The sequence below is a fragment of the Rhinatrema bivittatum genome, chromosome 2 (genome assembly GCF_901001135.1).
Source record: "Rhinatrema bivittatum chromosome 2, aRhiBiv1.1, whole genome shotgun sequence".
NCBI classification, from domain to species: domain Eukaryota; kingdom Metazoa; phylum Chordata; class Amphibia; order Gymnophiona; family Rhinatrematidae; genus Rhinatrema; species Rhinatrema bivittatum.
In genome coordinates, this window is record NC_042616.1 from 346,354,914 (window position 1) to 346,372,484 (window position 17,571).

General features: G+C 45.3%; 1 protein-coding gene across 2 annotated transcripts in view; it reads right to left on the minus strand.

Moving 5' to 3' along the window:
• The window catches only part of MOCOS (molybdenum cofactor sulfurase), a 728,537-nt gene that overhangs the window by 611,336 nt on the left and 99,630 nt on the right, over nt 1-17,571 (minus strand). The window contains exon 2 of one of the 2 annotated variants that reach the window (XM_029589863.1): nt 11,320-11,409. In XM_029589863.1, the coding sequence (XP_029445723.1) occupies nt 11,320-11,409 (90 nt within the window). Of the gene's footprint in view, nt 1-11,219; nt 11,255-11,319; nt 11,410-17,571 lie in introns of those variants that run through there. The other variant, XM_029589864.1, reaches the window with a different exon arrangement.

Below are 17,571 nucleotides of genomic sequence, written 5' to 3' on the forward strand. Positions count from 1 at the left end.
TCATGTAATCCTTGAGCCAAAAGTTGACCCATGGATGAAGGGACTGTCATGGTTAGTGACAACAGAAGCAGGAGTTGTTTCCCATAAACAAGCTGGAAATGGGAAAAACCAGTGGCTGTGTTAACATAATTGCTGTGGGAGAATTCAACCCAGGGCAGGAGGGTGGCCCAGTCATCCTGGTACTTATTGACATAGGAGCAGAGGAATGTTTTAAGACTTTGATTAGTACGCTGACGTGATTTGAGAGTTCATGCCTATACTGGAAAGCTATGAGTACAAAAGCTCATAGACTAGCCAATAATCCCAGACCTGCAAGCCCTAATGGTAGAGGCGGACTTGGACATTGTTGCTGTTACGGAGACATGATTCATAGATTCTCATGATTGTGATATGGCCATACCAGGCTATAACTTGTTAAAGATGAAGTTTTCCCTGATGTCGATCTTCTACTTTTGATGATAATTTGGTGACAGCTGATTTAGAGTCAGTTTATATCCTTGATATCAATAGGTCATCTGATCTCTTTCAGACATATTAAGGTTCTGTCTTTCTTCAGGTCCCAGCTATTAAGTTGTTTTGAGACCTGCGCATTCATCTTATAAGGCAACTGACATCAGCCTTGACTGCTCTGAGATTCATCTATAGTTTGATGTACTGCGTCTGATACAGAGATTGGTCAGGACAACTTTTTTACCACAGTGCTTCTTCCACTTTTGATATCAATTTGGCGACAACTGAGATTTTAGTGTCGGTATACATCTCTGACATCAACAGGTCAGCTGACCTCTTCGGGACACACAAAAGGGTTTCTGTCTTCCTTCATCTTCCCGTTATGAATTTTCTTGAGACCTACAAATCCGTTCTATAAGGTGACATGGGTTTGCCTCGGATAAGTATATAATTTCTTTTATCTTGTTTGCTGGCAATTAATTCAGTTTCCTATGTGTTTGACATATAGACAGCAGTCATGAAATTTTTAATTTAACATGGCCTCTAAAGAAGCAGTTTCCCACAAAACCGTGGCCATTGTTGGACTATTTAAACATTTTATTTGGACTGTTTTCTCCTCATTTCATATGTGTACAAAAATTCTCAAAAAATTAAGAATTGTATTTGACAAACATCAACCTAAGATGAATGAATGATAAGACAGGTTTACCCGTTCATTGCAGGACACACTGACTGGCTTGATGTCACCTTAAATTTTTAAACCCTTGTGCTGGTGGATCACAAAACTTTATTCCTCTTGATTGTGATAGCATGTAGTTCACATTTTTTTTTGTTATACATTGGAGAAAATCTTAGATGAATCAGATATTTACAATTCTAAAAAAAAAGGCACAAACTACATAAAGGACAGAAAGAAGAGGTCACATGATGTGGTGAACTAGGACAGAGGTGTTTGTGTTGACTCTGGGTGCCATCCTCTGACAATCATGTGTAATCCCTTCTTCGTGGGGTTACAGAGGTCTATAAATCAGTTGGGTAAGAGCAGCAAGTGTTGGTTGACAAATATATGCAGAAATCATCGCTGATTATGCCTTTGAAAGGGGGAAAAAGATAGCGATAAACCACAAATTCTGCCAGTCAAGATGTCTACCGACATGGAAAAATTGAATGGCCTGGCCTCCTCTAATGAGGCAATAGCAGAATTAACAATAGCAGTGGTAGCAGAACTTAACACAACATTTGCAGAATTCGGCCTGAGGCTGGAAACGGTGGTCGGAATAGTTTCTGTGCTCAAGGATGATTCTCTGGCCCTAACCAACAAGATAGTCTCTTTGGGAAAGAACGTAGAAAAACAGGAAGAAAAGCTGGAAGACCTAGAGAACAGGTTGAGAAGAAACAATATATGGCTAGTAAGACTACCTGAGAGTGTGGAGGATTGCAACCTAGCAAGTTTTCTTGAAAAATGGTTACCCGAGTGCTTACATTTGCCGGACCTCATTGGAGAAGTAAAGATTGAATAAACGCATAGACCTGGGAATAAATGTGATGGCGATTACAGACCATGCATTGCTATCATCAAGTTTTTAAATTAGTCCAAGATGTCTTACCACAAAATTTAAGTTGTATCTTACTAGGAGAGCCCTATTCATTTCTTTCAGGACTACTTGTCCAGGGTATTGCAACTGTGCAAAGAATTCAATCCCTGGAGACTTGGAACTTGAGATGAAGGCTCAGCTACAGGAAGAGCTCAGCTTCCCGGGGCACTGCACCTAAGTACGCCCTACACAGTCCCCCATTCTCCGCACTCGCAATAGGTTGTGAAAGCCCATGCTGTCCCACTGCACATTCTACACAACTTGCCACAGGTTGGTCACGAACCACGCAGGGAGCAGGACAGGCTTAGGACTGAGACACAGAGGAGAACAGGAATCTGGACATGACTTGGATTGAGGAAAACCTGGGTGCAGGCACCTCCTGCAGGTTGTAGGAACCCAGGAAAAAATGCAAGCATCTCCTGGGAATTGAGAGGAAAAAGTCCCTGGAATATTTGCAGGTACTTCCTGTAGGTTGTAGAGAAGTTCCAGGAATGAAATAAGAACTTGAAGTGAATCTAGGTGCAGGTGCCTCCTGCGAGTCATCAAACAAAAAGATTCAGATGCAGCAACATGAAAAGATTCTTGGTTAGGAAAAGGATATCAAAAAGTCCAGGAAACTTGAGCCTGTTGCAGGAATATTCTCACTGAGTTCAGGGCTTTCGCAACCTGTTACGAGTGCGGAGAATAAGTTCACTTGCTTGAGAAAAAGGGAGCCCTTGAACCATGGTGCAACCTCAGGCAAGGCTCCAAGGAAGGCACTGTGGGAGATGAACGATTGATGCATGGACTGGGCTTGGAACGTAGCTTGGAACCAAGAACAAAGCACACTCAGGCCTCCACTGAACCTGTACTCATGGAGTGAGAGCCAACAATGCAATGCTGGTCTATGGGATAGCCCTCTGCCACTCAATAGACTTTCAGGCCTGCCGCTTGGGAACAGCAAGTGTGTCAGGACAGAAGTAGGCTGAGGACTGGACAAGGCAGGACATGGAACTTGGATGAAGACTTAGAAGGTTTTTGGAACTTGAGATGGAGACTCTGGGGATTTGGAACTTCAGATAAAGACTCTGGAGACTTGGAACTTGAGATGAAGGCTCAGGAGGTACAGGAAGAGTTCAGCTTCTTGGGGCATTGCACCACAGCATGCTCTACACAGCCCCCCTTGGGCTGGTTGCAGACCATGCTGTCCCACTGCGCATCCTATACAACCTGCCACAGGTTGGTTGAGGACCATGCGTGGAGTGGGACTGGCTCAGGGCTAAGACTCAGAGGAAGACAGGAATCTGACATGACTTGGATCGAGGAACATGACTTAAATCGAGGAACATGACTTGGATCGAGAGCAAGGAAATCCTCTGGCTGGACAAGCCCCATGAGCCTGGAACTTGGAACATGATTAGGAACTTGGAACTCTAAAAACAAGGATGGACTCTGAGGACTTTATCCAGCAAAGACAGACTTGGAAACAGGCCCTGTGCCAGGAAGTGCCTTATACAGCCCCCCGTGGGCTAGTCACGAACCATGATGCTGGAACACCTGGAAGAAGGATAAAGTAGAATCCAGAAGGTTAGCCTTAGAATGAAGACCGGAATATCAGGTACTTGATTGAATATTCAAACGAGGCAGAGATTCAGAAGACTGGACAAGAAACCAAAAATAAACCAGGAACTTGGAACAAGTAGCATGAAGGCCATCCAACGAAGGACAAGGAAACCAGGAACATGGAACAGGAACAAGAGGATCTGGAACATCCAATGAGAACATGAAGACTATCAAGACAAAGAGATGACCACAGAAGACCTTGAAAGAAGATACACCATGGATGACCATGTACATTCCTTGTGAAGGCCCCGAGGAATTGGCGGAGAGCCCTTTTATAGGTCTAAAGGCAAGACGAGGCAATGACATCAGTAAGGGCCACGGGGCTTTTCCCACCACAGGACATTTAAATTCAGAAGAGCAGAGCCTGTGTGCATGCCTAGAGGAGAGACTGGCATCAGGCAGGAGTGGCATCATCAGTGGCATCTCAGCCACGAAGAAGGTGGTTGGTAGCAGCTCCCTGCCGCAAGAATGAGAGCATCGGCAAGGCGGCACTCAGGCCGCATAAAAGCAGTATTGGTGGCACTCAGGCTGCGAAGACAAGTGGTAGCTCTGGCACCCAGCAGCGAAGAACCCCAGTGCAGCTGCCTCCAGCAGGTCAAAAAAATCCAGAGGACCTGGAACTGCCATAGAGCTTTTAGCATAAGTGGATATACACCCCCTACGGTTCAATGGTACTTAATGTAGAAGGAACAAGAGACTTGGAACTAAAAACGTGGAAAACCTGGGTGCAGGCACCTCACGCAGGTCGTAGGAACCCAAGAACAAATGCAGGCATCTCCTGCGGAATGAGAGGAATAAGTCCCTGGAACCTCCTGCGGGTCATCAAAAAAAAAACAAAATGCAGATGCGGCAACATGAAAAGATTCTTGGCTAGGAACAGGATATCAAAGCATCCAGGAAACTTGAGCCCAATGCAGGAATGCACTCACTGAGCTCAGGGCCTTTGCAACCTGTTGCAAGAACGGAGAATGCGGTCGCTTGCTTGAGAGAAAGTGAGCCCTTGAACCATGGCGCAACCTCAGGACGAGGCTCCAAGGTAGGCACCATGGGAGGCGAGTGATTCATACACAGGCTGGGCTTGGAACTTGGAATGTAGCTTGGAATCAGGAACAAGGCACACTCAGGCCTCCACTGACCCTGTATGCATGGAGTGAGACCCATAAACTCAATGATGGTTTCTGGTCGGCAGCACTTGGGCCGCGAAGACAAGTGGCAGCTGCAGCTCCCATCCGCGAAGAACCCTGGCAATGACAAGAGCCTCAAAGGGGCATGTGACAGTGGCAGGAAGCAGGGCCTCAGTATCTGTGGCAGCGCACACCGCAAAGAGTGGCCAAGGCAGCGCTGGGCTGGTGAGGTGAGAGGCTGCTCGCGGACGGCCCTGCAAACGACATTGAAACAATATAAAGGGAAGACTTACCTATTTGACCAATTGAAAGATGTGAAAGGATTTGTGGATCAATTGCCCTAATTTTCCCGCTTATGATAAGCTTTAATGTATGATAAAAAAAAAAAAAAAAGGAAATGATGAGTTTGTTTAATTCTTCTCCTGATTGGTTAATAAAGTTATTGCTGACTCTGTCCAGCAACGTTGGAAACTGATAGAGGGTGTTGCAGTTCATTGACTAAGGTTCATGAAAGTTCCCAATTTGCAGTACCCTGTCCACTAGAGGACACATGCTTGTAAGATTTTCTCTCTGCTTGTGTTTTACAATGGGGGTTGTGCCGGAGACAACCTGTTTATTTTCTATCAGCAAACTGGACAGTATTTTTCTTCTATCGGAACTCAAAAAGACATAAAGGAACCAATGAAACACAATTCCAGTTCCTTTTGCCAGTTGTTCATATTAATAAAGTGTTGCTGGTTTTGGACTAGTGTCACCGAAAAATGGCGGTGAGCCCTACAAGAAACTGTTTATGACTTGCTCAAGCTCCAGGGGCACTTTTCCTTTTTCACTAGATAGAACATGTATGCCAGACTTTATCTATGTTTAATACGTTTTATAGACAGGGTCATACTTGAGACAACCCGTTCACTTTATGTCAGCCATTTTCTTTTTTATAGCAAAATTGGGAGAAGGAATTAAGGGAACTAACAAAACAGTATGGACTGAAAATTAAATTACTTAACTATTAAATTTTCAGTGATAAAATTTGGGAATAGCATTGACTACTTCTTTTCTTGAAACTCCTGCCAAGATGTAGTGTTTTCTTGGGATAGGAGTTAAGGAGGGCTTATAGAGTTCATCTTGTTATTATTAACTTCTCCTTGTTTAAAAGGGGATGGCACCCGTTCACATATAGAACATACCTCATGCTTGCTGATAGGGAGCACTTGAATGTAGGAGGGGGTTAAATGATTGTTAGGGAAGGAACGGGGGGGGGGGGGGACCAGGGAGAGAGGGTTGGTTGATGTTGGAGGGAGTGTTCATAGGTATCTCTAAAACAGGAGTTGGTTAATATATACAATGTCCATCTTATGTAGAGGATGGGGCAAGGCTGGATGTCCCGGGCCTAACTAATTTGAGGGTTCTCTTCCTTTACATCCCATATTTCCAGTATGAGTAAAAATTTGCTAATTATTTCCTGGAATGTTAATGTGTTGGCCTCACCTATAAAGAGGAAGAAATTATTGCACACTTTGTTCAAAAACAAGGTATCAGTCGCTTGTACACAAGAAATACACCTCACTGAGGGGGGTTATTTTCTAAAGCTAGCGCACGCAAAAAGTCCTTTTTATAGCTAGATCAGGGAGGAGTCGGAGAGGAGTAGTCACCAGAAGGGGTCAGGGCGCACCGGGGCGGACGCCGCGAAGACAGCGTGGATGGTGAAAGGTAAGGAGCCTTTTCGCTTCCAATTTTGCACCCAATAGAACCACCTTTTACTATGGCACTATTGGGTGCGAAAGCTGGCAGCAATAGCACTGCGGAGGTGCGATTGCTGCCAGCTATCACACACCTGCCCCCCGCTTTGCCCCCCACCCCCCTGCACCGCGCAAGTCATGATGCCGCAGTGTCTTATAAAATCTAGGCCTGAATTAGAAAGTAATAAATTAAAGAGAGAATGGGTGTTGCGGCTTCCACCGCTTCCCCTCTATCCGCTCTGCACTGCGCTTACCTGCAGTGGTGGAAACGCCGCTCCCGCAGCTCTGCCGGCCTCCTAGGGCGTCCGCCATTACCGGCCCATCTTCCTGCCACGACACGCACTATGGACGCACAGCCGCTGGAAGTCTGGCCCCGCCCGAGCTAATGACACCATGCCCCAAGCCTGATTTAACCGGCGTTCGGTTACCATCTCATTGCCTTGCAACGAGGTTCGCTACTGGTTAGTAGTTCTGAGTTGTGCTTCGTTTGTTCCACGTTCCTGACTTGACTTCAGCCTGTTCCTGACTTCGCTCCTGCCTGCCGCCTGCCTTTGACTTCAGCCTGTTCCTGACTCCGCTTCTGCCTGCCGCCTGCCTTTGACTCCAGCCTGTTCCTGACTTCGTTTCTGCTCGTGCCTGATCCCGCTCCTGTCTGCTACCAGCCTTTGACCTGGGTTCATCTTCGTTCCTGCTCACAGCTTGCTTCAGCTCACAGCACGCTACAGACTCCGTTCCTGCTCACAGTCTGTTCCAGTTCTCAGACCGCTACAGACTCTGTTCCTGCTCACCGCTTGCTTCAGCTCACAGCACGCCTCAGACTCCTTTCCTGCTCACAGTCTGTTCCAGTTCTGAGCATGTTACAGACCCTGTTCCTGCTCACCGCTTGCTTCAGCTCACAGCACGCCTCAGACTCCTTTCCTGCTCACAGTCTGTTCCAGTTCTGAGCATGTTACAGACCCCATTCCTGCTCACCGCTTGCCTCAGCTCACAGGACGCCTCAGACTCCGTTCCTGCTCACAGTCTGTTCCAGTTCTCAGCTTACTACAGACTCCGTTCCTGCTCATAGCTTGCTCCAGTCCTCAGCACGCTACAGCCTCTGGTTCTGCTCACGGTCTGCTCCAGCACACGTCCGACCCAACTAGCCCGCAGACTACCGCATTCCTATTGGACTACCTTATCATATTCTCTGCCCAGGCCTTCTCCTACTATAGAGACTCAGACTGTTCTCCTAAGTCCCAAGGTTCCAGGTCCCTACGGGCTCCTCCTGGGGGGTTCCTGGTTCCCGGGTGAATACCTCGGCCTGTGGCTCCGCCTCCCGACCTGCCCTACCATTGGGGTAGTTCGGCCCAAGGGTTCACTCCCGGACTGCAGCTTCCCAAACTGCAACAATGGGTACAAGCATGCTTAGCAGCCAAAGGGAAGAAGGCTGGAGTGGCCATCCCAGCTCGGCAGAACAGCCGAGCTGGGAAGGCTCGGCTGTTCTGCCGAGCCTTCATAACAGGGAGCTATAATTATGTTAGTGATCCCCTGCTAGATAAATCCCCAATGGTCAAAGGCCATAGGAAAATGAGAGGAAAAAGAATTGCATATTTATGCAATGAATTACACCTACTAGATATATGGTTGGTCCTAAATCCTGAGGTTAGGGACTTTATTCATATACCCAGAGCACATAACTCACTATCACAGATTGATTATATTTTAGCACCCCATAGATTTCTTTCCAAATAGTTCAAGGGCAGAATTAAATCTCCCGTTCATATCAGATCATTCCTTGATATGGGTGGATTTTAGGACAGGGGATGTTAGCCCAGGGGATAGATTATGGAGATTCCCCAGTCATCTGAGAGGGGACATTGATTTTCAAGCATTACTATGCAAAAAAAGGAAAGAATTTGAATTTAATAATTCTCAATGAAAAGACTCTTCTACTTTATTCTGGGAATCTAGCAAGGCCATGTTACAGGGGGAAATCATATCTTATTAAAAAGCCCGAAATAAGAGAGTGAACAAATTCATTTTTAGCTGGAAGGAAAGTTGAAGTTGGCAAAAGAGAAAGTGATAAGGATGGGCTCCAAAAAGCACAAAGAAGAATATAAAAACACCCTCAAAAGCTTAAATACAGTTTTGCACCACAGAACATAACACGTGATACAGAAATCAGAACACAACTTCTTTCGATATGGAAACAAGGCTAGAAAATTCTTAGCTTACATGATTATGGTGGTTTGGAAAGGGAAGTCCTTTATTGAAAAACGTAAAGATAATAAAGATAATATAGTATCTAACAATCCAGACATATGTGCAATCTTGTGGTCTTTCTATGATGCCTTTACTCAGAAGATAGAACCAGCTGTAGCAGGAAAGAAGAATAATTTTTTTCAAGATGTAAAGATACCTGCCCTTTCTAGTCAGCATTTAGAATTCCTGAATAGACCTATACAATCTTATGGTTTCCTGCCATGAAAAAGATATAGGACATCTTTACCATATAGCCATTTACTGTTTAATACATTGTGCCAGCCCCCTAAATATTTAAAACCTTCTTCTTTAAAACATGGTTTGAGCCAATTATTAAAGTTGTCTATATGACCTTTCCCTTTCTATCATCATGTTCCCAAGTTGTTTCCCAAGAATCTTGTGACTGCTTCGGGTCTTTGCCATCTCCCAGAAGCTGGTGCCCTAGATGATTGCTTACTCTGCCTAATGGCTCTGGTGGGAGACAGAGAGAAACAGACATTAGGAAGATATTTGAGACCAACAGGGATAGGGTTTGATTGAAAGAGAGAGACTGGTGGGACAGAACAAGGAAAATATGAAGCTCTTTGGTTCTATTCATCTGGTACCTTGGCTCTTGGTGTGTGAAAGAATGGTCATGTCTGTCTTAGATTTCTTTATTTATGAGCATTTGGTAGTTCAATTTTTGTGAGCTAGTCTTGAGGTGGATTACAATCATATTTAAAATTAAATTCTTAGTACAACAGTTCAACAATTAACAATCTGCATAGAGAACATGAAAGAGGCATGTATGGGTATGATTAGAGGTAAAGAGATTAGATTGGTTATTTAGGGTAGTCAAAGAAATGGGATGGATTGGGGAGTCGAGATATGAGTGAGATATGAGTGAGACACAATAGTGAAATTATATTGGGGACAGGAACCTGGTGCCAAGGGAGAGACCCACTATGTAAGAAAGAAGGGTGATGCTAAGGTCTCAATTTCTGGTAGTCAAGGGATAAAGGGAGTCTCTTTATTAACTTTGTTGCATCTTGTCATCATTTCAGAGATGGAATTAGGAGAATGCCTGGTTGAATAAACGGCCTTGTTTTCTTTTCTTGAAGGTGAGATAGGAAGTCTCTTGGTGTAAGGATAGAGATATCTTGTTCCAGAGATTAGGGGTGAAGCAGCTGAATGCACCAAGTCTGATGCAAGCTAATCTGGCAGGAGCCAGATGGGGAGGATAGAAGGGCCATTTAGGAGGAACAAAGTTTTCTTGAGGGAATGTACAAGAACAGAAACTAGGAAAAGTAAGAGAGGCCGTATTGTTGATGGACCTTAAGACAAAGCAGATAGTTTTAAGTAAACAGATGAATGCACTGCTGGGAAATGTAATCCTGCTTGATGAATTGCAGGCAATGTAGAGATTTTCTCCTATAGGTAATTTGAGTGGGCACCTTACATAGTAACATAGTAATGATGGCAGAAAAAGACCAAAATGGTCCATCAAGTCTGCTCAGCAAGCTTCCCATTGTAGTAAATGCTGCTCTTTGCAGGTTACTTCATGTTTCTGTTAAGAAACATGGAGTAACCTGTCTAATTTAGGGTCCTGGATGCTGGGGACTTTAAAACAAAACTAATGGTAATGTATCATTGTTCAGTAATTGAAGAGTATGGATGATTAGCGCCTTCTATTGAAAGATTGTTTCTTGATAATTTGATAGTATATATGTGGAAGGATTATTTTATTTTGGGGAGAGGTTGTGTGGGTGGTTGTGTTCTCATGAGAAGGTTCTTTGCAGCTGTGTGTGGATAGTGGGTCATTTATGTGGGGGAGGGGGGTATTTGGGTTTTTTTTTAGATGGTTGAAGATTGTTGTCTTTTAGTATGATGGGGGTTTTGTGCCATTATTGTAGACATAGTTCTTTCTGTACACTTCTTTTTGCAAATCTTTGATGTGATTTGTAGCCTATAAGTTCAAACAAATAAATCAATAAATCAATCACCATGCTTTGGTGACTTACACATTGCTAACTTGTGGACTAATTAGTATGCAAAACATTAAAATGCTTAGGTCATAGGATCTAGTGAAAATGTATGCTCTCTAATCATTATTTTGAAATGAAACATGAGAAATGTATAATACCTTTATTTCATCCTACTTTTATTAGTGCCTTTTACATAAGGACATATATTCTAGAAAAATTGTCTGCTTTAAAATTTTATTTCATCCTAGGTCTATTTAGGAATAAATATCTCTGTGAGACTGGATTATTTTCATAATATTCAATCTTTATTCCATCCAGTAAAGTCCACGTCATCATTTCCTAATTAAAGAAAATGTTACAGAAGAATAATACCAGTAGTACTGGCATTTGACAATAAATCTGAAAAATGCATTAGTATTAAAGGAATAATAAATAATTTTATTCTAGTAAAATTAATAAGAGAAGTGGACAAAAAAGAACAGAAATAGAAAATGACATGGTCCTTACCATAGACATTTTCTGTGAGATCATTCATGAATCTTTCAAGTTAAATTAATAAGAGAAGTGGACAAAAAAGAACAGAAATAGAAAGTGACATGGTCCTTACCATAGACATTTTCTGTGAGATCATTCATGAATCTTTCAAGTTGGCTTTGTGGAAAGAGTGTTGTTCCTACATGGTCAAGGTACGTCAGTTCTGAAAGACAGAAAATAATGAAAACTGAATTTGCTTCAAAGTACAGTGTTATCCTCAAATTTAGCCGTCATGGTTAAGAAAACAAATGCAACTTCCTTACATATGTAGGCACAAAGGGCAAAACTGAAGATACTATAATGCAAAGAGGAAAGCTGATATATAATTGGAAGGGGAACCCACCATCCTTTAAAATATGAAATAGATACATTTTGAATCCTGAGTTTGAAACACTGGATATGATTAATGGACTGATTTAGGTCTCAACAAGGTGTTGAAATAAGATCAAGAATTACTATATCTAGAGCAGTGGTAGATCTTCAAATTAAAGCCAATGGCTTCCTCAGAAACTATTCAGTTGAAATCTCCTTGCCCAATGTAGAAGAATGACAACTTCTAGCATTGGCAAGTTAGATGCATTTTCAAATTTCCACATCATTGTTTATTATCAAAGTAATACATGTAACAATGCTCCCATCATGATAGATATAACCCATAGAACATTGATGCAAAGATTATACCCATTGTTTTTGCTTATAACTCCATATAAAATTGCCAATCAAAAAATAATTATGTTTCAAAAAATTTCTACCATTGCCAGAAAAAATCTGTCTATAGGTTAAAATTTCCATCCAGAAACAGATATTGGGCCAGACATATGGAAGATCTCTGGTTCAATCCCTGAGTTGAGTCCTTTGCTACATGGGTCAACTGGGATGCTGCATAAGCAATATTCACAGTCCCCTGGGAAAAGGGAATTATGGTCATTGCTTAAGGGTGATGCCTATTTGCTGAATGGAGGGCTCCATGATTAGAAAGAACCCTGGTGCATGGTTCCCGTCGCAGGACTATAACTGCAATGACCAGACTAGGTATTGTCAAAGGGAGGACAGAAAACAAGGGAAATATCACCTAGAAATTGTGAATGAAGGCTCATGTACCTGATCCCAGCCCCGATTCTGACTGAGCAGAAAATACAAAGGTGCAGATACCACCTTAAAATGTTAAGTCCATGTATGGTACCTGGTACTTTGGTATACAAAGAAAATTATCCAATTATTTTGTACAAGGATTTTCAATACAAATTCAGTAATTTTTCAATGACATGCATGTATAGTGTCATGAAACTATCAAGGGCAACCAGAAACCAATTCCTTAAATAGTGAATCAATATATTTTGAAAATGGTTCAATTCAGATCTCAAACCTAAAACTATATAGCTTTCTGGTGGATTCAGTCTTGTTTATAAATTTTAGGCAACAAATAAATATTCAAAATTGTAACATTTCTAGTTATCAAAAGCTGTTAACAGAATGCATAGGGGTAACCTGCACAGAGTGGCAGTTCCTACCATAAGCAAATTACTGGGCAGATTAGATGGACCATTTAGCCTTTAGCTGCAATTATTGCTAAGTTTCTATGTTTTTATATTTTAGACTGATACCCTAAATTCTACCTTTCAGTTTTTCCCAATATGTACTTCTGCCAACATAGCATGTTGATGTATATATGAGATCTGCGTCCAATTTCCAGTAAAATTCTTCATAAGAACATGCCATACTGGGTCAGACCAAGGGTCCATCAAGCCCAGCATCCTGTTTCCAACAGTGGCCAATCCAGGCCATAAGAACCTGGCAAGTACTCAAAAACTGTCTATTCCATGTTACCATTGCTAGTAATAGCAGTGGCTATTTTCTAAGTCAACATAATTAATAGCAGATAATGGACTTCTCCAATCCTTTTTTAAATACAGCTACACTAATTGCACTAACCACATCCTCTGGCAACAAATTCCAGAGTTTAATTGTGCACTGAGTGAAAAAGAACTTTCTCTGATTAGTTTTAAATGTGCCACATGCTAACTTCATGGAGTGCCCCCTAGTCCTTCTATTATCCGAAAAAGTAAATAACCGATTCACATTTACCCGTTCAAGACCGCTCATGATTTTAAACACCTCTATCATATCCCCCCTCAGCCGTCTCTTCTCAAAGCTGAAAAGTCCTAACCTCTTTAGTCTTTCCTCATAGGGGAGCTGTTCCATCCCCTTCATCATTTTAGTCGTCCTTCTCTGTACCTTCTCTATCGCAACTATATCTTTTTTGAGATGTGGCGACCAGAATTGTACACAGTATTCAAGGTGCGGTCTCACCATGGAGCGATACAGAGGCATTATGACATTTTCCGTTTTATTCACCATTCCCTTTCTAATAATTCCCAACATTCTGTTTGCTTTTTTGACTGCTGCAGCACACTGAACCGATGATTTCAATGTGTTATCCACTATGACGCATAAATCTTTTTCTTGGGTGGTAGCTCCTAATATGGAACCTAACATTGTGTAACTATAGCATGGGTTATTTTTCCCTATATGCATCACCTTACACTTATCCACATTAAATTTCATCTGCATTTGGATCTCCAATTTTATAGTCTCACAAGATCTTCCTGCAATTTATCACAATCTGCTTGTGATTTAACTACTCTGAATAATTTTTTATTCATTTGCAAATTTGATTACCTTACTCGTCGTATTTCTTTCCAGATTGGGACCCAATACTGTTACGGGACTGGGCCGTGCCCCAGTCTCTCCTCCTACCTCGGGGCCAGCCCGGCCCGCACGGAGCTCTCTTCGGCCATGTAGGCCCAATCCCCAGCCTGCCGCGGCTCTCCCTGCTCAAGGGAGACGCCACCGACTTGACGATAGGCCCTGCCCCCTAGGCACGTGCGCGCCCGGGGGCTGAGGCTTTAAAGGGACCAGCACGGGAAATCCAAACGGGACACCCCGGATGACATGAGACGCTGCAGGGTATTTAAACCCTGCAGCTTGACCAGGACGGTGCCTTGCAACGAGGTTCTCTCAGTTCGCTGAGTTTCTAGTTGCTGCTTCAGATCTTGGATCGTCTCTTGCATCTTCTGGCTGCCGACCCAGCTTCATCTCCTGACTCCTCTTCAGCTTCCACCCCTGATTTTGGTATTGACTTCTGACTTCTGGGTTCTGACCCGGCTCCGTCCCACGACTCTGTCTTCAGTTTCAACCTCTGGCTTTGGTTTGGATCTCCGATTTCTGGCTTCTGACCCGGCTTCGTTCCTGGACTCCGACTTCAGCCTCTTCCTCCACTTCAGGTATATGTGAAACTTGAGAAATGCCAATTTGAGCAGGAATTGCTGCCCTTCCTTGGGTATATTGTATCCTTCACAGGGTTTCATATGGACCCGGATAAGATTGCAGCTATCAAGGATTGGCCTCAACCGGTGGGAGTTAAGGCATTCCAGAGGTTTCTCGGGTTTGCCAATTTTTATCGGCAATTCATCCCCCATTATTCCCAGATGGTGGTTCCGCTGACAGCCCTGACCAGGAAGGGGGCTGATGCCAAGAACTGGCCAGTGACGGCCATATGGGCCTTTCAGGAATTAAAGATCGCATTCCTCCAGGACACCTGCCTTCACAACCCAGACCCTCAATGCCAGTTCATCGTAGAGGTCAATGCCTCCAACATAACTGTCGGGGCTGTGCTAAGCCAACTGTCCACCGGAGGCAAATCCCTGCCATGTTCCTACTACTCACGTAAGTTCACGCCCGCAGAGAGGAACTACGGCATCGGAGATAAGGAGCTGCTGGCCATCAAACTAGCTTTCGAAGAATGGCGCCAATGGTTGGAGGGGGCCCAACACACAATAGTCGTTTACACCGAACACAAGAACCTGGAATACCTGTGCCGTGCCCAGCATCTTAATCCATGGCAGGTGCGCTGGTCACTCTTCTTCAGCCGTTTCAATTTCTCCCTCCGTTACTGACCAGCATCCAAGAATGTCCAGGCGGATGCTCTCTCCCGCACGACGGAGACTGAAGACACCACCAACACGCCTTAGTACATTCTGGACCCGGCCAAATTTCTTCTGGCCGCATCTGAGGTGGCCCCCGCGGGTAAGACTGTGGTACCCTCTAATTTCCCGTAGGAGAGTCTTAGTGTGGGCCCACGATTCCATGACCGCCGGGCATCCAGAGACTGCCAGGCCCCTAAGGCTTCTGACAGAGTTCTATTGGTGGCCACAGGTCAAGAAAGACGTACGACACTATGTCCAGTCGTGTCCTACCTGTGCCCGGCAGAAACCCTTACATGGACGCCCCTGGGGGCTCCTGCAGCCACTACCCATTCCCACTGAACCCTGGAATTCTTCTGTCCACAGATTTTATTGTGGATTTGCCTGTTTCCGAATGAAAAACTGTGATTTGGGTCATGGTCAACCGTTTCTCAAAGATGGCTCACTTCGTGCCTCTTGCTAAGCTGCCTACGGCACCAGAATTAGCAACTCTCTACGCAACACATCTTCCGGCTACATGGACTCCCCTTGCACATAGCCTCTGACTGTGGTCCGCACTTTACTGCGAAATATTGGAAGGCTCTTTGCAGGAAGTTCGGTGTGCAACTCGACCTAACTACAGCCTTCCATCCCCAAGGCAACGGGCAAGCCGAGCGCACCAATAGGACCCTAAAGGCTTTCCTCTGGTCCTTCGTGGGGGACCTCCAGAATGATTGGGTCACACTGCTACCATGGGCAGAGTTCTCTTATAACCGCCATAAGCACTCTGCGACCAGCCAGTCCCCGTTCCAGTTGGTCTATGGAAAGAACCTGAGGCCTCTTCTGCCATTGCCATTGACGGTACCGTCCCCAGCAGTTCAACTTACAGCACAACAGTTGTGCAACCTCTGGAGAGCCACCCAGGAGAAACTTTGTCTAACGGCAGCCAAGGCTAAGAAATATGCTGACAGGTCTCGGCGGCCCACCCCGGCCTTCCTTCTGGGGCAGAAGGTATGGTTGAGTACCAGGAACATCCACTTAAGGACTCCCTCTGTGCACCTGGCCCCCAGGTACATTGGTCCATTCGTGGTAGTAGAGCGAGTAGGGGCAGTCTCCTACTGGTTATGTCTGCCTTCCACCCTGAGGATCCACAACATGTTTCACGTGGCCTTAGTTAAGCCTGTGGTGCTCTCTACCTTTCATGACAAACCTCCACTGAGGCCAAAACCGACGTCATCTATACAGTGAAGGATGTTCTGGACGTCAGGTTCCATCGTCGCCAGTGGGAATACCTCCTCTCGTGGGAGGGGTACGGTCCAGAAGAGAACTCCTGGGAACCAGTCTCCCATATCTTGGACAAGTCTCTCCTCCGTCAGTTCCACCTAGCTCATCCTGCTAAGCCCAGATCCCCGGGAAGGGAGCGTAGGAGGGGGGGGGGGTACTGTTACAGGACCGGGCTGTGCCCCGGTCCCTCCTCCTACCTCGGGGCCGGCCCGGCCAGCACGAAGCTCTCTTCAGCCACGTAGGCCCGATCCCCAGCCTGCCGCGGCTCTCCCTGCTCAAGGGAGACACCGCCGACTCGACGCTCTAGGCCCCGCCCCCTAGGCATGCGCGCGCCCGAGGGCTGAGGCTTTAAAGGGACCAGCGCGGAAAATACAAACGGGATGCCCCGGATGACGTCAGACGCTGCAGGGTATTTAAACCCTGCAGCTTGACCAGGACGGTACCTTGCAACGAGGTTCTCTCAGTTCGCTGAGTTTCTAGTTGCTGCTTCAGATCCTGGATCGTCTCTTGTGTCTTCTGGCTTCCAACCCAGCTTCGTCTCCTGACTCCTCTTCAGCTTCCACCCCTGGTTTTGGTATTCACTTCTGACTTCTGGCTTCCGACCCGGCTCCATCCCACGACTCCGTCTTCAGTTTCAACCTCTGGCTTTGGTTTGGATCTCTGACTTCTGGCTTCTGACCCGGCTTCGTTCCTGGACTCTGACTTCGGCCTCTTCCTCCACTTCAGGTATCTGGTTCTTGCTGGCCCAGAGGATTCTCCTAAGTCCCAGCGGCTCTGGCTCTCACGGGCTCTTCCCGGGGGAGCTGCAGGCTTCCGAGGGTAAAGACTCTTCAGCTACCTGGGTCCAGCCGTCCTTCGTCCATCTCTTCGGCCGCAGTCCGGATCCTTGGTCGCATAGGGTTCCGCCTAAGTCCAAGAGGTCCGGGTCCCTATGAGCTCCTCCTGGGGGGACCTCGGACTTCCAGTGGTGAAGTCTTCTCTGAAGTCTCTTCAGCGCTGCCTCCCAGCTGTGACGCTCCCTGCGGGCGCCTACGGTGTAACATCTGCCGTTCCAGCCGGCCCAAGGGGCCACGACAGTA